At 44.6% G+C, this 22,473-nt stretch overlaps 1 protein-coding gene across 5 annotated transcripts in view; it reads left to right on the forward strand.

Annotated features, from left to right (window-relative positions):
* The window catches only part of LOC140421194 (neuronal migration protein doublecortin-like), a 263,203-nt gene that overhangs the window by 43,993 nt on the left and 196,737 nt on the right, over positions 1-22,473 (forward strand). For all 5 annotated transcript variants that reach the window (XM_072505703.1, XM_072505704.1, XM_072505705.1 and 2 more), the window contains exon 3: positions 10,514-10,857. In XM_072505703.1, coding sequence (XP_072361804.1) covers positions 10,514-10,857 — 344 coding nt within the window. The remainder of the gene's footprint in view (positions 1-10,513; positions 10,858-22,473) is intronic.

Here is a 22,473-nt window from a genome sequence, read left to right on the forward strand (position 1 = left end):
GTGTTGGGAAAGGATAAAGGGCTTAAAAGAGGGTCAGATAGCATTAAAAGTAACCTGTCAGCCAGTTTCTCACCTTTGCTTTCTGTTTCCATTATCAACAGGACCAGAGTTGATCTGCAGTAGTGAGGATGACTTCCTTGGCTACCTCTTGTCTGATACTTGGGAATAGGACCCTGCTATCAGCTATCAGCAGGGTGTGACCCCAGCATTGCATCATTTACTTGTTTGACTTGACTGGCACTGTGCACCAGCAGCAGCTGTGTAATAATTCCCTTCAACATGCATCTGTCCCAGCACATTCTACACTATAAGGAACTGTTAGCAAAAATATTAATAGCTCTTCTGGCTAAAATTAGTTAGTTAAAAATGTGATTTAATAGTTCAAGTTACAATGCAGGATTCCATGGGTGTAACAATTTTTGATGGAGGGAGACAAATACATTTTACTGAGTAATTGTGTCACAGATGGGAAGTAACCATTTCATATTCTTAAGAAGTTCAGTGGGATCATCCTAGAGAGTAGACGTAGCCTTTTTGTATTTGCTCTTGCTATTGGGCGATGAAACCACTCTTTCTGTCTCATTTGATATGGTGATCCTGAACTAATCTTGCAGTGTAACAATACCATGCTTGTTTACTTGTGTTTGTGTCTTCATGGTTGTATGAAAGCGAAGAAGAAAACAAAAATCAACATAAGAACTAAGAGCAGGAGTAGGCTACTCAGCCCCTCAAGCCTGCCTCTCTACATAATATGATCACCGCTGATCTGATTGTAACTTCAACACCACATCCCTGCCTACCCCGATAACCTTTCACCCCCTTGTTTTAAAAAATATATATATTTATTAACGTTTTTTAACACAATTTTTCTCCCTTACAAACAATAACCCCCCCCCCCCCCGTAGCAAATAAAACGAGAAATCGCGCAGAGCAAGATATATACATGGCAAAATGATATATTTACACAGCTTTGTACACTGGCCCTCTCCCGTACCTGCCAGTTCCCCCAACCCTTGATGTTATCTCAGGCAGTCCCCCCTTCCCCCCCCCCCCCTCCCAGGATGTCCCTCCTCCAAGGTAAATATATAATTTTGCCATGTATATATCTTGCTCTGCGCGATTTCTCGTTTTATTTGTTAATGGGGGAGTGTTATTGTTTGTAAGGGAGAAAAATGTGTTAAAAAACATTAATAAATATATATATTTTTAAAAACAAAGGGGTGAAAGGTTATCGGGGTAGGCAGGGATGTGGTGTTGAAGTTACAATCAGATCAGCCGTGATCATATTATGTAGAGAGGCAGGCTTGAGGGGCTGAGTAGCCTACTCCTGCCCTTAGTTCTTATGTTGATTTTTGTTTTCTTCTTCGCTTTCATACAACCATGAAGACACAAACACAAGTAAACAAGCATGGTATTGTTACACTGCAAGATTAGTTCAGGATCACCATATCAAATGAGACAGAAAGAGTGGTTTCATTGCCCAATAGCAAGAGCAAATACAAAAAGGCTACGTCTACTCTCTAGGATGATCCCACTGAACTTCTTAAGAATATGAAATGGTTACTTCCCATCTGTGACACTTTCACCCCTTTGTTAATTAGTAGCCTATCTAGCACTGCCTTGAAAAATATTCCAAGACTCTGTGTCCACTGCCTTTTGAGGAAGAGAGTTCCAGAGACTCAGGACCCTCAGAGAGAAAAAAAAGTCTTCTCATCTCTGCCTTAAATGAGTGACCCCCCTTCCCCCAGTTCTAGATTCTCCTAAAAGAAGACCATCCTCTCTGCATTCACCCTGTCAATACCCCTCAGGATCTTAAAGGTTTCAATCAAGTTGCCTCTTACTCTTCTAAATTCCAGTACATCCAAGCCGAACCTCTCTGACCTTCCCTCATAAAACAACCCACCTATTCCTCATATTACCTTCTCTGAACTTTCCAACACATTTACGTAATTCCTTAAATAAGGAGACCAATACTGTGCACAGAAGTGAATTAATCACTGGAAATACAAGGAGAAAACACTAATGCTCACTGACTAATTTATCAGAGAGTATCTGACACTTTGGTATTCACCACGTAATCTCTCGAGCAAATCGAGTTGTGAGTTAATAGCCCCTCTATTAAGATGTGCAGGTTATTGGTACTCTCATTCATAAAAACATCTTATTGATTGACTGTTGTTTTGTGTTGTCTTTGGCTTCACATAACATTTGATAATTGACTGAAGTTCACGAGGGCTTGATCCATCAAAAGGTACAGTTTCCATGCAGTGATACAGACAGCGAAGAGCATTGTGACCTGCATGTTAGAAACTCTCTTACATTTGGCATGATTTGTAAAGAGCACTGGCCTGAAGCCCAAATACCATCTATTGCCAAGTGTTATCTGTTATTTTGGTACCATTTTTGTATTGGAAAAATGTCTATGCTAGTTTCCCGTAGATAAGATAAACAGGATATGAATTTCTCGAAAGAACAGTGTAAGAAATGTTAACTGAGTCTCTATTAATAGCTTATTGTACATTAATTTCAGGTTAGCGTATTAAGATCTATGCGCAATAGAGTTAGATAATTTATGCACGTGCAGAAATCACTAGCACCATGAAAAAAAAAATGAATTCTCGCGCCAATCTATCACTCTCTCATCAAGACAGCCTGTAAGTGCATATCTAGCATGAGAAAAGTAGAATACAGTGATTGGGCTGGCACTGCTGTGTGAATTGTAATCAAAAGGAGAGAAAATGTTGAAAATTTCATGAACCCCCCCCCCCCCACCCATTTCCATTCATCTAATTTAGAATAAAATTGAGAGTGGAATGTGGGTAGAGCAGATAGCTTTGTAAGCGACTATTTAATGGCATCTGTGTAAAGCTGTTTGGCCTATATTCTGCATTAACTTGTTTGGCCTTCATTCTGCATTTGCTTATTTATGTGACAGCTAACCACTTTGTTAATTATCTCATTATGAATTTATTTTCTTTGGAGACATGATTAATTTTATCGGCTTTGTTCTGCATTTAATCCTGGGAGCTATGAATGCCTGGACTTAAGAGTCTGAAAGGGCCTTCCTTTTCATTAGGTAACTTTCCTTGCTAGCAGAGCAGTTTTATATTAGTTTGCTTTTGCGAAACAAGATTGATGATTATTCACATTTGACGCAGCAGTTAACAAGACTGCACTTAGTCTTCAATGAAGACTAGAAAATAAATATAGTACTTAAGACAGTCAATTTAAAATACCTCTGGTACTTCTCCCCGAATTGGTCAGTGGATATGTGCACCAGCTAGTTGGGTTTGAGACTTACAGAGCAGCAGGTTTGATCTCCTCCTCTGTGCTGAGTTAGCTGGGTTCAGCTGGTGCGACTATAGTGGCAAGATAATTGGTCACAGTGCCTGTGGCCTAGAGAAGCGAAAAAGATTAGTCAGGGTCCCCATTCCTCAGCTCTGAATTAACCTGTAGCAAAATGCGTACACATGTTTCTGGGTGTTGGATCATGGCAGGGTTGAACTTCGCCATACTTTTCCCTATGATTGAGTAGCCTGTCACCACTACCTGTCTTAAGTTCAAACATGGAGAACAGCCACTAAAGTAAGATCATCATAGAATTTACAGTGCAGAAGGAGGCCAATTGGCCCATTGAGTCTGCACCAGCTCCTGAAAAGAGCACCCTACCCAAGCCCACACCTCCACCCTATCCCCCTAAACCCAGTAACCCCACCCAACACTAAGGGCAATTTTGGACACTAAGGGCAATTTATCATGGCCAATCCACCTAACCTGCACATCTTTGGACTGTGGGAGGAAACTGGAGCACCCGGAGGAAACCCATGCATACATGGAGAGAATGTGCTGACTGCACAGACAGTGACCCAAGTCGCGAATCGAACCTGGGACCTGGAGCTATGAAGCAGTTGTGCTAACCACTATGCTACCGTGCTGCCCCTAGAGAGCAGCCAATACCGTTACCAACACTGTACCTCACTTGAGCTGGCAACTTTATTTTGGGGGGGGTGGAAGGTGTAGAAGTGAAATAAAGACTTCATAGAGTAACTATGAATGTCAATGTGTGCCAAGAACCATGGAGGTCTAACAGCTAACATATGAAACCTATGTGGTATGTTTTACTCAAGAATGTAAGAGCACCAAACATCGGGTAATTTACATTTTTTTGCAGCTTTCTGCTGGAATCAGCTATTTTAATTGTTGCCTCTTTATATTTCCTGGATCCAGTTTTGGCCTTTACTGTACTCGTGTGTAAAGTACTAATGCAAAACACATGAAACTGACAGATTCTGGCAAGATCGAGCTACCCTAAATGGAATTGTTCACGTAACAAATGAGAATAAACTTCAAAGTGGAAAATGTAGGCAGTAGATCATTTGGCACTCTGAAGAGGTTTTTCAGTCAACACATCGGAAGATCAACTGATTAGATGAGTAATTGATATGTCCCTCTGGTCATTTGGTCAGCAATATAATCACTTTACAGGTATTACTATTACACAATGTGCCTATTGTTCAATAATAGCTCGAATTATTTCTCTTTTTACCTACCGCTGCCCCCCTTATGCCGTGCGTTTTCTATTTTCTGCCCATGCACAGCCACTCATCTCAATTTCACCTCCATCAGCTAGGAGAAATAGACAAAGTCTGTGGTCTCTCCATTACTGCTGCCATTATTTGAGCCTTTAAAGCTTTTATAATAATATAATGATCGCTTATTGTCACAAGTAGGCTTCAATGAAGTTACTGTGAAAAGCCCCTAGTCGCCACGGCTGATAGCTCAGGATGAACAGAGTTAGCAAAGCAAACCACCTTTTCTATTGCTCTTTTCTGAGGTTCTCTGTTGCCTTTGGTAAAAAAGTGGGGCCCCTCCATGCCTAATTCAGTGGGATTTAGCTATTATGAGCCCATCAGTTTACAATAAGAATTTTCCCACAGGCCTCTGATGACTCCGTGCATAATGTGCAATACCAGTGCCGAACTAAACAACATAGAGTATGAAAACCACAGATAAGCACTGCTGTTCTGTGTTAGATGATATCAACTGGAGTGATGATAAGGTTGCTTAAGAGAGCCTCAATAGCACCAGGGCAAGGAAGAGGAAAAATATAGCTGGAATTCCTAGTTATGGTTGATGTCTGTTAATGACTGGAAGTTGCATAGGTGGGAGCATAGGATAAGGACACAATTGTATTTGGCTCTAATGATCGCTGGACACACTACTTCAGTCCACGTTATGAATCATGTACACTTGGCTGTGATGCTAGACAGTGGCTGGTCCTGATGGAACTTTAAAGTAGCACAAGATCGGAGTGAATAAAATAAACAACAGTCCCTAGGTATATAAAATAGCATAAGCATGTCTTTGGAGACGTCAGCCATTGTGGATTTCTGATGTCACTCTCTCTGCCCTTCCAGCAGCTCAATAATGATATGCAATTTTAAAATTCTGCTTTCTACCTTTTCTCATTGGCGAATGTTACGACCATGTGAAAAGGGGTGAAGATCACTCCCCTAAGATACCACTCCAAGCCTGACCTAAACAGGGCTTTTTGTGAATTTGTAAGGATTAAAGTCTGGCATGCTTTCTTCAGTTTAAAAGAAAAAGGGATATTGCGTTAACCCACCGACTTAAAGATATAAAAAGGTAAATCCACATACGACTTTCACAACTCACTCACACGCACAGCACACAAGCAATGCAATGGTAGTTGCTTTCTTACCCAAATTAAAATTAAGGTAAAAAATATAAGGTTAAAAAAAATTGAGAGTTCACTGTTCTGAGTCCCTTATGGTTATCTGTGGCTGCAGTAGATATTTATCCATGGTGATCTTGACATTCGGGACTTGAAGAAGCCCATGTAAAGTTGTCATTACCGGAGACAATTTCCTTTTTCTTTCAAAAATATTTTATTAAGGCATTTATAAGTTTAACATTTAAAACAAAAAGATCCAACACACACAAAAAACCCACAATAGCACTCCCGACTCTCCCCCCCCCCCCCCCCCCCCAAAGCATAAATCCTAACTATCATGGTCCATGTATCTACTCCATCCCACGGTTCTCCGTCAATTAGATTTCCTACCCTTATTCGTCACTTCCATGCCTCCCCCACACCTGCTGATGGTCAACTTTCCTTGAAGAAGTCGATGAATGGCTCCCACTTCCGAGCGAACCCCTGTAGTGAACCCCTTAAGGCAAACTTATTTTTTTCTAGCCTAAGAAACCCTGCAATGTCACTAACCCAAACACCCGACTTTGGAGGCTCCAAATCCCTCCATCCCAACAAAATCCATCTCCGGGCCACCAGGAAGGCAAAGGCCAAAATGTCGGCCTCTCTCCCCCCTCCCCGCCCCGGGCTCCCGGATCTTCCGACACTCCAAATATTGCCACCTGTGGATTCGGAGTCACCCTCCCTTCCAGGACCTCTGACATGACATCCGAAAATCCCTGCCAAAATCCCTTCAGAGTTGGACAGGCCCAGAACATATGCACATGATTCGCAGGGCCTCCCCCACAGTGCTCACAACTGTCCTCCACCTGCTCTAAAAACCTGCGCATCCGGGCCACAGCCATATGAGCCCTGTACACCACCTTGAATTGGATCAGGCTAAGCCTGGCACACGATGAGGATGTATTAACTTTCCTGAGGGCCTCCTCCCATAACCCGACTTCCAACTCCCTTCCCAACTCTTCCTCCCACTTCCTTTTCACCTCCCCTTTTGGAACCCCTTCCCACTCCATCAGTTCCTTATATATTTCCGAGACCCTCCCCTCCCCGACCCCTGTTTTTGACACCACCTTATCCTGTAACCCCCTTAGTGGAAGGCGAGGGAAGCCCGGGACCTGCCTCCGAACAAAATCCTGCACTTGTAAGTACTGGAACCCATCCCCCCCCGGCAACTCAAACTCCTCCTCTAGCTCCCCCAAGCTCGGGACGCCCTCCTCAATGAAAAGATCTCCAAATCTCTCACTCCCTGCCCGCTGCCACCTCCTAAAGCCCCCCGTCCAACCCCCCTCGGAGCGAACCGGTGATTATCACAAATCGGTAATGACACCGACGCCCCCTCCAGTCCCATGTGCTGCCTCCATTGCCCCCACACTCTCAGGACTGCCACGACCACTGGGCCTGTGGAGTGCCGAGCCGACGTGAATGGCAGAGGTGCCGTTAACAAAGCCTTCAGACTTGTGTCCTGACAAGATGCCGCCTCTACCCGCTCCCACGCCAACCCCTCCCCTACTACCCACTTCCTAACCATTGATATATTAGCTGTTCAGTAATAGTTAATAAAGTTCAGAACGGCCAACCCCCCCCCCCCCCCCACCCCCCCCCCCCCCCCCACCCCCGCTCAAGTAGGACCTTCTTCATCCGTGGGGATTTCCCAGCCCATATAAAATCCGAGATCGCCGCATTCATCGTCCTAAAAAATTGGGAGACACTGAAGAACAAACAGCAATCTCAGGAGGAATGACATTTTCACAGTCTGTACCTACCTGTCAATGACAGCGGGAGCACATCCCACCTTCAGAAGTCCCTTTTCATCTGCTTCAAATTTAATTTATGAAGCTGACCCCAGTCCCGTGCCACTTGAATACCCAGATACCTAAAACTCTCTCCCACCACCTTGAATGGCATCTCCCTCAGTCTCCTCTCCTGCCCTCTTGCCTGGATCGCAAAAACCGCACTCTTGCCCATATTCAGTTTTTAACCTGAGAACCGTCCAAATTCCTCCAATATCCCCATAATTCCTGCAATCTCTCCCAACGGATTCGTTCTGTAAAGGAGCAGATCGTCCGCATAGAGTGAGACCATGTGTTCCACCCCCCCTCCCCACCCCCACTCACTATCCCCCACCAAATGTTAGATGCTCACAGCGCCATTGTCAAAGGCTCTATGACCAGGACAAACAGTAGTGGGGAGAGTGAACATCCCTGTCTCGTCCCCCGACACTGGCTAAAATATTCCGCGACATTTTCCTTTTTAATCCATTTTTCCCAGAAGTAGATGATTCTGTACCTGAGGTTCCTATCAATGGAAATTCACTATCTCTGTGCTGGATTTTTAAAACTGTAACAAAGAGAGGGTCGTAACTTGAAAGAGAATGGAAGAGGGGGAGTGTTACTGCTCCAGTAGCATGTTCTTTCAGGCTCCTCCTGTTTTACCAACTTGCGTGCTCTTATTAAAATCGATTTCAAAATAGGTTATTCTAGTCACATGACCTTTCTCCCCATAATAATTCTAAAAGGTATTTCCTTAGCTGATGTCTGAACTGACATTGTCCCATGGCCTACAATGTCCCAGCCATTCGCTTCTGAATGTCTCATTATCCGTCTTGATGGGATAGAAAAAATACGTTTCCATATAGATATTGTCCCAGTAGACTTGCCATCTCCACTTGAAAGATAGCCTTGTAGAATTGCAAATGTGAGGTCCAGTACAGATTCAGTAAATGTTTTGAAGCAATTCTTGACATCAGTAGATGACTCGTGGCAGCAATCTGTCTTTTCTTACTTTTCAAATGTCCTATTTAAGAGTTCAATGCACGTTTGATAAGCCAATGAAATTAAACATCAACGTCACTAATGCACATGTCAAATCATTGTGACACCAATCAAAAGAGGTAATGAGTTGTATCTCAAATCATAAGAGGAATTGCAACTCATTGCATGACCGCCTCATTGCTGGTTAGACAAACAAAATAATCTAGGTAAAAAGTGTTCATATTGGCAAACATTAGCACAATTGTCATTAATGGCGGAGCAGACTTGGTGGACCAGATGGTCTACTGCTGCTCCTATCTCTTACATTCATATGTTATATTGCAGCATATTATTAGACCTGTTCTTTTGTATTTGGATTGCATTTTGGGGACATAGTATCATTAAATGATTCTGTTGTAGTCAGTGTCAAAGACATAATACAGTTCTAAATGTTATTAATTAATTGAAAGTGGGTATAAATTAGATTTCCATTCAGAATTTAACTCTTAAGTGTGGGGTTACATAAGACTTGCTTCAAAGCCCTAACTGGGACCAGAAGCAGAAAAAGAAGCAATGTGGTATCTGATAGATACTGAGAGTTTTGTACACAGGTCATTTGTAAAATACTGAGTTGCTTTAATAATCTCTTGAAAAGTGAACCCATTTGTGCTTGGACCCTGGTCAGCTGATAGGGAATTTGTGAATGGTTCCTCCCATGGTGACCTGCCAGAACGATGTTGTTTGACAAAAATTAAGAGTGCAAGGCAACATTTCCATCAAATAAAAAAACAAAATACTGCAGATGCTGGAAATGTTATTCAAAACCAAAAAAACGCTGCATATTCTCAGCAGGTCGGACAGGATCAAGGACCTTAACTTGATTCCTCTCTCCATAGATGCAGCTATACATGCTGAGTATTTCATCATTTTCAGTTTTTTATTTAATATTTCTATATATATGTGTTGTACAAAACCTGACTGAATGAATTCTGAGTTACATAAAAGTAAATTCGGACAGGTAAGCCAGCCAATGTGATGCCGGGTATCTCGGCTGTGTATAAGCCTGGTATCTGGTAGACCCTGTCCCTTCGGCTGTTTGCAATAGGCAGAGTACTTAACTACACTCGACCAGTCCATGCTTGCAAAACGTGGAACATAGGCTTTGATTTTTGCCATAACGGGGAGCCTGTCTGGAGTGGTGAAAGTGGCGGAGGTGCCAAAAATCAAAAGTCCTGCCCCGAACATGACATTTACCACGTACCAAATTTACGTTTTGCGCATGTGTGATTCATGGAGGTAGCCGGCCATTTAAATCATCAGCTGCCTCCATTGAAGTTGGGCTTTGTTAGCTCAGGCATGTGAGAAAGTGTGCCGAGTAGGCCTGGTAAGAGCAGGTCTGAATTTGGTGGATTTATTCGGATAGCCAAGGTACCCCTTTGGAGAGGTGAGGTACCCCTTTGGATTTGGTCCTGGGACAGCTTTGGGGGAGGTCAAGTGCCCTTTGTGGACGTAAGATACCCTTTGGAATAATCAAAAGTAAGCATATATGTGTGTAAAAAGTGCATAAACACATGAACTATGAAGCTGTGAAATGGTAGGCACCCTCTGTGACAATGGATGGTTGTGAAATCATGGAGCTGCAATTCAGTAATGGAAACCCTCAGGCCTATATCAACAGACAGTGAAATAGTAGGCAATGATTTTTTGATGAGTACAAGACAAAAGCTTTCACAACATGTCTCTTTATTTAACAGTACTCAATATGCAAATGTAGAGTTCTTGTATGCGGTGCTCTTTTGACCAATTGTTCAAAGTGGCCTCTGACATTATTCGTCTGATTCATTCATTGTGTGTTGCCAGCTTTAATAATGTTTTTTATGCAACCAAACTGATTGTTAGGCCTTCTGAATTCAGACTTGGGTCATATCACTTATTAGGGTAAAACCAAAGCAGGTACTGCAAACAATATTTAAAAATTTTACTGGGTTAATTTCAGTGGCAAATTTGACCATGCACTTTTCTTTCTGTTTAGGGGAGAGCTATGTTTGCTCATCGCATGACATCTTCAAAAAGGTAGATTACACCAAGAATGTAAATCCCAATTGGTCTGTGAATGTCAAAGCCTCTGCTACCCAGAAAGTGCCACAGTCCCTGGGCAGTGCCAAGCACATGACTGAGGTCAAAGAAACCAAGGACTTTGTTCGTCCTAAACTCGTGACTGTGATACGGAGTGGAGTTAAGCCACGGAAAGCAGTGAGGGTTCTGCTCAACAAGAAAACAGCACACTCCTTTGAGCAAGTTCTTACTGACATCACTGAGGCCATCAAGCTGGAGACTGGGGTAGTGAAGAAGCTATACACCCTGGATGGCAAGCAGGTGAGTCTCTCTGTTCCATCAACAATCAACCAGTACGGGGTGAGCTCTTAAAGCATGTATGGGTGCCATACCGGAGAACAAAATAGCCTTGTCAATTGGTGGATGAAACCTGACCTTCATTTAATCGACTGCCTTATTCTTAATTTTCCAATGCAGAACATATATAGTATGTTTTTGTTAGTCTGACAGACCACTTATATCTTTGAAAGTCTTGTAGCATTCATCCTATAAAGTAGAACATTATGAAAGCCTCTAACTTTAGATTAGTGAATGAGTGAATACCTTCAAAACCCTCTTAGATAAGGTTATCTACCATTGTACATGGGAAATAATGTAGTATCTGAGCCAAGAATGTATGGTCACTAGCATTAATTGATTATGTGGGAATGTGCAGTGAGACTCCGTAGATATCCTTCTGAATAATCGTCTGGGAACCTCAAGAGATTTTGAAGTAGCGATGAATAATTTGAATGCATGACTCTATCTATGAGCATCTTAAAGGTCCAAGTTGGGGAAGATAGTCAAATTGTGCAGCATTTTGTATAAGAAAGATCAGTTGGAACAAGTGCTCGTGTCTGCTGGGGCAGAGACTGTTGAATAGCTGCACAAAAAATATAGCACTTGAGAGAATATGCAGGACTGTCCACAGGAATGAACAGATACGACAAGCACATGATTACAAAGAAATGGACCACCAATGGAGAAGATAATGTGACAGGTGAGGCTAATCCCTGATGACTACTCAGTTTTGATGCATGTTCTTGGTCTGCTTTTTATTTAAAACTTTTTATATTAATGTGTATCTAAAGCCTTATGCCTTGTTTCAGTTTCTTGCACATTTCTCCAGGCCTTGCAGCAACTGCACCAAAAAGCATGGGTGATACATTGCTTCTTGTCTCTGTCAATGCTAATCACCAGGAGACCGTAAGATCTGGTGATGAGGCAATCTCCCCCTGATAAACTATTGCACGTACGCACTTTGCAAACCTCTCAACTATTGGTCACACATGTTTGGGGACAATTAAACTTAACAGTCGTGGTTAAGCTGCAGACACTTCAATCAGACAAGTATAATTATTTCCATTTTTTATCAAATGAACATTACTAACTGACATTACCAAGACATACTGGACTGGATTCTCTGTTTGAGAGTCGATGTTTTCCCACCGGAGCTGAATCGCCTCTGGTCTGTGCTGGCGTTAGGTGCGGTGCCCAGAGGCGATTGACTCTGGCCAGCCATTAGCAGACCGATATTTTGTGCGGGCAGCCCGACAGCAAGGTCCGGTGGCTGCCCCCTATCCCCCACCATGGAAAGTTTCAGGGGCACTCCCCACCACAGCACGCAAGCATGAGAGTGACCTGACTTCCCTCATCAGAAGCCCCACCAGAGATGCCCCCAATATCAGAGAGACCCCTCCATATCAGAGGCACGCCCCCACCCCCATCCCCATATCAGAGACAAGTGCCTGAAAGCTATAGAGTAGTCCAGGCAGAAACAGTGAAAAATCATTGCTTTTTCACTTACCTGTCCTTTACACCTGCTGCCTCAGACAGACTCAGGCAGGGTGAGTGATTTTGGGGGGGGGGCGGTTCTCTGTATTTTGGTGGTCTCTTTTATGGGGAGGTCTGGTGGGGGGTGTTGAGGTGGTGGGGTGAGCAGGTTTTGCATTGTAGGGGCCCTCCACTTGGAATTTGGGTGGGCACCTACCTTAAATACGTACCCCCTTGGTTCACCTCAACGTCCACCATGTCATGGCCACGCTGGCAAATCCTTCCACCAATCCACGCTCACGTGAATCCCAGCCCAGACGGCTGGAGCATCATGGAGAATCCGGTTTCCAGCTTGTTAATAGGATGCAAATAGGTTCAAATTACTCATTTGCATCGCCCTGTTGGCACAGGGCACGTACCTTGATGCCTCCACCCATTTTTCCCAACATGAGATTCTCCACTGCATCGGGAACTCCGTTAACGGCGGCAGCAGAGAATCCCTCCCGCTATTTATTACCGCATTCCCAAATATAGAATTATAGTGAGTGGAACCCATTCAGATTTGTCCTTGACTTTACATTCAAAGTTAATATTGGGTTGCGTGGTATTATTGCCAACACTTGAGGCTAATTCAGGATGAAAAGGGACAATGGATTTCATAGTGGAGTTGGTTTCCATATACTGCTGTCCTCGCATTTTCATTTGCTCCTTAATTTGAAGATATACATTCTTCGTATTTCTCACTATATCAAGTTGGATTGAGGACCTGCTGTCAGGTCTGTACTGTTCTGACCTCATTGTTGAGTGTGTAGAAACAGCCCAAGGATGACATGATCCTTCCCTCCTTATGAAGCTAATCACCTCCCTACAGTGACATGCTGAAATGGGGGGGCTTGATGTCCTAGAGAAGTCAATGTTACATATACATGTGTCTACACTCCCGTCAAAAATTGCTACCTGAAGTTTGAAGGCTTGTTTAACAACCGGGCCAGCTGTGCTATTTCCTGCCAATTGGACAGTGTTAACTGTAATGACTACGAGCGACAGGAAAACCAAGAAGTTCTTCAATATAAACCAGGTATGCCACTGCCATTTCTTCCATATGTCACTGATATTGCCTTCAGTTAACACACAAACCTGGGCAGGGACATTACAAAAGAGCCATGTCTGAGAAACAATTTACCAATGAGAGATTCTTTCAGAATAAGGAGATTCTGTGACTGAAGTTTTTCTGTTTTGGTGAAATGCACATAAACACCAGAAGAGGATCTCCTGCAACTCCAGTACTTTGTTTGAATTGACTGTTTAAACTAAGGAAGATACCTTCTTTACTGCTGTACATACTCTAACAAAACGCATACATAGACTTTGGGGAACGGAGGCCCAAATACTGTACCTAAATTATATCAGCTAGAATAATTTAGGCTGTGATTAAATACTGTCACAACACAGGAATCATAGTTGCCACCTAACCAAGTCTACAAAGTGAAAAGTAGATTCAACAATTCAAGCCCTCACCATTCAGACACAATAAGCGATGCCTGAAACAGTTGAATCAGTGGAATTAAGAACGTTGTGCAAGATGTTACTGTTTTACAATGCCTTATATCTCACTTGTAAGCATATAATTTGAGGATACGGCACTATCATTACAGATAGTTCATTTTGACACAAAGTAGTCTTTGCTAAAGTATATAAAATTCCTGTTTAGCAACAGATGAGGGTGGGGGTAGTTACGCAGATGAGTTACATTTGTCTCTAAAATCTACTTAAATTTCTACTACTCATTTTCCACGAAGTCTCCTGTTGTGGTCTGAATGTGTCTTCCAAAAAAATCTCAGATGTTCTGAGGAGCACAAAGATTAGCGGTAAGTTAATTAAGGGCATGCTTTCTGGTACCGCCTATTAATGCCTGAAGAAATCATTATATGAGACAGGAAAAAAATTCATATGTTTCCTATTTCTTGGAATGCATTTCACATTTGCTCCGTCGTGATTTTGTTTCCGCACTTGTGTATAAGCCATTCCCTGTATTTAGAAAACAGAAACGTTCTTTGAAATGCAATGTAGGCACCAGATTTTATGGTAGATGCATTATAATGTCATAACGTGGTTTTGCAGACAAGGACTGATTTGGAGCATTAATCTGAACATATGTTATGCCTCATACTTTGGGAGTTTACACATCATTACTGAGAATGATGTGTCTAAATAAAGCAAACCGGAGATTTTGAGTGCATCTTTGTTATCATTACGTATCCACCAGTCACGATGTTGCACATGCAGCAATATTGGTAGAACAAATTATTTTCCTCTTATTATTGGATCACGTCGAGGTAAATTATCTTACAATTAGGATGGGGAGATTGACGATGAGCTGAAACAGTACTTCAAGAATAAAAATTATTGGCAGGTTTTTCTGTCCCGCCGCACCAGATTTCTGGTGTGGCACGCAGTCGGGATTCTCCGTTTCGCCGGCTGGTTAATGTGGTTTCCCATTGTGGGGCAGCCCCATGCCGTCGGGAAACCCCCGGGCTTCTGGCAAAATGGAGAATCCCGACGGCGGAGAATGCAGCCCATTGCCTTTTGATGGATTGCAGGATACACGTGCAAACTGGAGATTTTTCTTCTCCCTCACATTTGCAGGATATCCCAATTGCTCATTAATATTCTAATCTTTTTTCCTTTACTGTAATTGGAGCAGGCTGGTTAGATGTTCTTAGTTGATTTTATAACACTGCAAGGAATCCTTTCACAAGTCTCCTCAATATCAGAGTGGGTTTAATGGATGGATTGAAATAACAGTTAGAACTACCCACGTGTGTTTTGCCGAGATGATTAATATTTGATAACATGGAAGAACAGAGGGTTCATGTAGAAGGGGACATATAGGATTGGGATTCTCCTTTTGGGAGACAGCTGGATTCTCCGATTTTGAGGCTATGTCTGGAGGATTTGTCTAGTCTTATGCCCAAAAGGTCAGTGCTGCCCCCATACCGATGCTCCGCCCGGTTGGGGGATAGCTACCGCATCACATAAGGACCCCAGCTTTACCCGAGATACCAACAGAGAATTGGCGGGTCCATAGCCGTGCATGCGCACGGAGGTGACCTGCACCAGTCGCACGGTACAACATGTTTCTGGCCGAGCATGGGCCCAGCCTGCCAGATAGTGCCCGCCTGTAACCCCCCTCACCACCCCTGACCACCCCACCACCAGTCCGCCCAGTCCCTGCCGAAGTCTCCCCAGCCAGCGGGACGGCCCCCCCGCCCCCCCACCTGTGGCGGTGCTGGACACAGTCCGCAGCCGCCACGCGAGGTCTCCGAAAACTGTGAGCACACGTGTTCCACCCCGTCGGGAATGCATCCCATCAGGGGCGGAACATCGGGGGAGGGTCCCAGGTGACGTCCTGAGGCCGTCCCCACGGCCTGCGGCGTACTCAGCGATGATGTCATTTTTGAGAGGGCAAAGCATCCAAAAAACAGCGCTGCCGCCGATTTTGGCGTCAAAACGGATTCTCTGGTCAATCGGCGAATGCGATTTCGGTGTCGGCAATCGGAGAATCCAGCCCTATGTTCTCCCGCCAGTGCTGAATCGCTTCTGATTTGCGCTGACGCTAGGAATGGCTCCCAGAAGCAACTCACTCTCCCTTGTAATGCAAATTTGTGCATAGCGGGCAGCTCAAGGGATTCAATTCTGAACCCCGCTATCGGGCTGAGATTATGAGTGGGTGGCCTGATACCAAGCTCATGCGGCTGGCCCCCCCTACCCACAATGTAAATCATGACCCCCCCCACCCCGCTGACAAGTAGGGGCATTCTCCACACCCCCACCATGGAAATTAGTGCATCACCACTCCCCCAACTGCACGCATACATGAGAGTGACCCCCACGCCCACCAGAGACCTCCGTCATCAGACCTCCTACCAGAGACTCCCCCCATTTCAGTGACCCTCCCCCTCATAAGACAGCTCTGCCTGGAAGCTAAAGAGCAGTCCCGGCAGAAACAGTGAATAATCACTTTTTTTCCCCTTACCTATCCCTTGAACCCGCTGCCTCAGCCAACAGTGCAGAAAACAGCAGCCGATGCTTCATAGAAAGCCAAAGATACATCACAAGGCTTTAACCCCCCCCCCCACAAATCCCCTGATCTGCAAGGCTTCGAGTCACTTTCAAAGAGAAATAGATTTTAGTAGGCAGTACTTGACAGGGTAGCACTCTGCTGTGAACCTAGCCACAATATTTATAAACATATAGCTATGATTGACAGCTCCTGACCACATCAAAAGCAGTTAAGTGCTTTCTGATGAGAAGAATAGGAGGGGGGGGGAAATTAAATTGTAGGTGTTTACAAACAGTGTGGTTAGCTTACTTGAGATGCATTCAAGCATGAAGAGAAATGAAATACAATCCAGATACCTGACTGTCTGGAAGCTATTACCCTGCCTGCTAAAAGCTATTCCTCTTTGAAAGTGATAGGAAGCAGATCAAAGGATCTGAGGGGGTTTAAAGCCTTGTTACTTGTTTTGGCTTTCTATGATGTAACAGATGCTGGTTTCTACACATCTGTCTGAGGCAGCAGGTCTACCACAGAAAGCCGTTAGATATATTCAAGAGGCAGCTGGACGTGGCCCTTGCGGCTAAAGGGATCAAGGGGTATGGAGAGAAAGCAGGAGTGGGATTCTGAATTTGCATGATCGGCCATGAACATATTAAATGGTGGTGCAGGCTCATAGGGCTGAATGGCCTACTCCTGCACCCATTTCCTATATTTTATGTTTCTATGTAAGGGACAGTGATTTTTCACTTTCTGCCTGGATTGTTCTTTAGCTTCCAGGCAGATGTGACTGATGGGGTGGGAGGGGGGGTGGGTGTCTCTTTTACATGGTGGGGTTTCTGGTGGAGGGGAGGGTCTGATGGGGGAGCTGGGGCAGTGTTTGTGTTGTGGGGGGGGGGGGGCATTTGATGGACTTCAGGGAAAGTTATGTTAAACATTTTCTCCCTTGGCCCACTGCGAGGTCTACCTTGTCAAGGCCACACTGGCATATATTTGCATCAATCCACGCCCACATTCAACCCAGCCAGAATGGCCGGAGCATCACGGAGGCATGGAGAATCCGGAGTCCAGCCTGTTAATAGGATGCAAAGCGTTCATATGACCCATTTGCATTCTCTTGCTGATGCGCAGGGTGAACCTTGATGCTGCCGCCAGTAGGGGACTAGAGCATCGAGTTTTTTTTACCCATTGCGAGATTCTCTGCCGCATCAGGAACCCCGCTCCCGGTGCCGGGAGACGGAGAATCCCAGCCATAGTATAAGAATACCATAATAAATAATTCCCTTTGATGTTAGAGACAAGGAAATGTATTCATGCAATTGACCATGTTGTCGTGGATGTCTAAGTGATACAAACTGCTTTAAGAACAAAGAACAAGAACAAAGATAAGTACAGCACAGGAACAGGGGGCGGGATTCTCCGAATATGGGGCTAAGTGTTGACGCTGTTGTTAACGGCGGAGAGTTCTACGATGGCGTCATCTGGCCCCTAGGAGCAGCGATCCTGCGCCGGCAGGGGGCCAGCACGGCACTGGAACGCTTCACGCAGCTCCAGCTGCTGATACGGGTGCCAGCACAGGTCCATACATGCGCGCCACAGCCGGCGCGAGTCCGCTCATGCGCGCGTGTATGGATTGCCTTCTCCGCGCCCGCCCCCGGTCAACATGGCGGAGCCCTACAGAGGCCCGGCGCGGAGGAACATAGCCCCCCCCGCAATTAGCCCACCCGCCGATCGGTAGGCCCTGTGGAGGCCCCACCCCCGGAGTCGGATCCCCCCTCCGCCCCACCAGGGCAGCCCCCGCAGCATGAACGGCGAGGTCCCGCCGGGTAGGACCACACGCGAACGATGCCGGCGGGACTCGGCCAAACTTGGCGGGCACTCGGCCCATCGGGCGCGGAGAATCGCTGGGGAGAGCCGCGTTGAGTGGCCCCTGACCGGCGTCTCGCGTGATTTCCCCCCCCCCCCCCCCCCCTGCCGATTGGTCGGAGAATCCCGCCCAGGGTCTTCGGCCCTCCAAGCCTGTATCGGTCATGATGCCCTAAGTAAAATAAAAAGCTTGTCTACAATTTTAATGGAGTAATATATTAAACAATTTTCAGCTCTAGATATAACGCTGGCAACTTTTCTCAGTGGAAAATGTAACTTCTGATTGCCATTAAATGTACTTAAATTTCTGTTGTAAATATAATAAAATCTGGGATGAGCTGTAAGGGACACAGTGGTGGTGGGTGGGGGCGGGAGGGGGTGTTGTAAGACAGGGCTGGTGTGGCTGGCATACTTTGGGAAGTTTCTCTAAAGTATAGGGATGCCTTTGGTAAAATAGTATAAATGGAACTAGTTTCTTTGCTTGAAAATTCAGGTGAATATAAAGGATTCTATACACTATTTAAAAAAAGCAAGGAGTTCTTGTTGAAGTACTTTAGGCTATATCAAAGATGTGAAAAGCGCTGCATAAATGTAAATCCACCATTTCTTCACATAAGCAATAATTAATCTGATTTAAATTTCAACAAATTTTTAAAAAGCAAATTGAGAGTTCATTAACTCTCCCACATTTTTAATCAGACTCAAATACTATTCATAACGATGACAGTGTGCTGATGTATGATTAGTTGATTCTGTAACTCTCCTTAATTGGGGAGAAATAAGAACTGTATTCCTTCCAATCATAAGTTTTGCCAAAATATATTTAAATGGAGATTACATCATTTATTTGTACAGGAAAGGATAAAGATGAGTATCTGTCATGACCCATGATGTCACCTGATTACTCATTTACTTAACGATGCTGCCATCAATGGAACTTCCAAATTTGGCTGTCAGGTAATATGCAACAGGTAGGGAAAATCATTTTTTTAAAAAAATCATTTACGGGATGTGGCCGTTGCTGGTTAGGCCAGCATTTATTGCCCATCCCTACTTCCCCTTCAGAAAGTGCTGGTGAGTTGCCGTCTTGAACTGCTACAGTTCCTGCGGTGTAAGTACATCCACAGTGCTGTTAGGAAGGGAGTTCCAGGATTCTGACCCAGCGACAGTGAAGGAACGGCGATATATTTCCAAGTCTGGGTGGTGAGTGACTCCAGGTGATGGGATTTCCAAGTATCTGTTGCTTTTGTCCTTCTAGATGGTAGCAGTCATGAGTTTGGGAGGTGCTGTCTAAGGAATGTTGGCGAGTTACTGCAGTGCATCTTGTAGATGGTACACAGGGCTGCCACTGTTCATCGTTGGTGGAGGGTTTGACCATTTGTGGAAGGGGGAGCAATCAAACGGACTGCTTTGTCCTGGATGATGTCCAGTTTCTTGAGTGTTGTTGGAGCTGCACTCATCCAGTCAGGCAGAGAGTATTGTGCCTTGTAGATGGAGGACAGGCTCTGGGGGGGTCAGCAGGTGAGTTACTCATCGTAGGATTCCTAGCCTTTGACCTGCCCTGGTAGCCACAGTATTTATAAGGCTAGGCCAGTTCAGTTTCTGATCAATGGCTGCAGGATGTTGATTGTGGATGATTCAGCGATGGTAATGCCTTTGAATGCCAAGGGTGATGGTTAGATCCTCTCTTATAGGAGATTGCCATTGCCTGGCACTTGTGTGGCGTGAATGTAACTTGCCACCTGTCAGCCCAATCCTGGATATTGCCCAGGTCTTGCTGCATTTGGACTTGGACGGGTTCATGCTAATGATAAACTATACCTCCAAAACAGTTTGACATAATAGCGCACATATGTTGGGTTTATCTTGCCCGGGTGATCATACTGTTCTTCGACAAGCTCTACAATATAGAGTTGACCAATCTCCTGGGTGACATTTTCAATGTGGTATTCCTCAAAGTAGCCATCATTCTCTCTCTAGCAGCCCTGCTTTGTTCCTTCCCTAAATTTCTTTGGATGCTGATGAAAATAAAATGGAGAAAGTTTTGGTTTTGTATAATAGCGCTGGACACAGATTGCTACTTAGTTCAGGCATATGGCCAACTGCTCCTGGTCCATCACTCACTCCGTGAAGATTATTTTTCCTTGTTGTAATTCTAAAGATAAAATAAAGGTGGATAAAATGTTATCCCTCTTGCTAAATATTTTTCCAAATCTAATTTTCAGAGAAAAATATAGCCCAATGTAGCTTAAGTCAGAACCAAGCAACACCAACAAATTGTATTTATATAGCATTATTAACATAATAAAACATTTCACAGAGGCATTATAAAGTAAAATATAGCACTGAGCCACGTACGGAAATATTAGTGCAGATGACCAAAAGCTTGGTCAAAGGAAGCTTTAGGGAGTGTCTGAAAGGAAGAAAGTGAGGTAGAGGGGCAGATGGTTTTAGTGTGGGCATTCCAGAGGTTAAGGCCTTGGTAGTTGAAGGCATGATCACCAATGGTACAACAATTAAATTAATGCTCGAGGACTGAATTCAAGGAGTGTGGATATCTCAGAGGGTTTTGGATTAGACCATAAGACCATAAGACATAGGAGCAGAATTAGGCCACTCGGCCTATCGCGCCTGCACCTCCATTCAATCATGGCTGATATCAGGCAACGTACGTCAATGACTACCGTCCAGTGGCCCTGACTTCAGTCGTAATGAAGTGCTTTGAGAGGTTGATCATGAAGCACATCACCTCCATACTCCCAGAACACCTTGATCCACTGCACTTCGCATACTGTCGCAACTGGTCCACAGCAGACGCCATTTCCCTGGCCCTACACTCATCCCGAGACTCCTACATCAGACTCCTTTTTATTGACTACAGCTCCGCCTTCAACACCATAATCCCAGCAAAGCTCATATCAAAGCTCCAAAATCTAGGACTTGGCTCCCCACTCTGCAACTGGATCTTCGATTTTCTGACCAACAGGCCATAATCAGTAAGAATGAACAACAACACCTCCTCCACAATAGTCCTCAATACCGGGGCCCCGCAAGGCTGCGTACTTAGCCCCCTACTCTACTCCCTGTACACACACGACTGTGTGGCAAAATTTGGTTCCAACTCCATCTACAAGTTTGCTGATGATATGACCATAGCGGGCGGGATCTTGAATAACGACGAGTCAGAATACAGGAGGGAGATAGAGAACCTAGTGGAGTGGTGCAGCGACAACAATCTCTCCCTCAATGCCAGCAAAACTAAAGAGCTGGTCATTGACTTCAGGAAGCAAAGTACTGTACACACCCCTGTCAGCATCAACAGGGCCGAGGTGGAGATGGTTAGCAGTTTCAAATTCCTAAGGGTGCACATCTCCAAAAATCTGTCCTGGTCCACCCACGTCGATGCTACCACCAAGAAAGCACAACAGCGCCTATACTTCCTCAGGAAACTAAGGAAATTCAACATGTCCACATTAACTCGTACCAACTTTTACAGATGCACCATAGAAAGCATCCTATCTGGCTGCATCACAGCCTGGTATGGCAACTGCTCGGCCCAGGACCGCAAGATACTTCAGAGAGTCGTGAACACCGCCCAGTCCATCACATGAACCTGCCTCCCATCCATTGATTCCATTTACACCTCCCGCTGCCTGGGGAAAGCGGGCAGCATAATCAAAGACCCCTCCCACCCAGCTTACTCACGCTTCCAACTTCTTCCATCGGGCAGGAGATACAGAAGTCTGAGAACACGCACGAACAGACTCAAAAACAGCTTCTTCCCCGCTGTTACCAGACTCCTAAATGACCGTCTTATGGACTGACCTCATTAACACTACACCCTGTATGCTTCATCCGATGCCGCTGCTTATGTAGTTACATTGTATACCTTGTGTTGCCCTATTATGTATTTTCTTTTCTTCCCTTTTCTTCCCATGTATTTAATGATTTGTTGAGCTGCTCGCAGAAACATACGAGGTACACGTGACAATAAGCAAATCCAATCCAATCCACTTTTCTCATCCCCATTCTCCTGCCTTCTCCCCATAACCCCTGATCCCCTTCTTAATCAAGAACCTATCTATCTCTGTCTTGAAGACACTCAGTGATTTGGCCTCCACAGCCTTCTGCAGCAAAGAGTTCCACAGATTCACCACTCTCTGGCTGAAGAAATTCCTCCTCATCTCTGTTTTAAAGGATCA

This window comes from Scyliorhinus torazame, chromosome 5 (assembly GCF_047496885.1).
Source record: "Scyliorhinus torazame isolate Kashiwa2021f chromosome 5, sScyTor2.1, whole genome shotgun sequence".
Classification (NCBI taxonomy): Eukaryota; Metazoa; Chordata; class Chondrichthyes; order Carcharhiniformes; family Scyliorhinidae; genus Scyliorhinus; species Scyliorhinus torazame.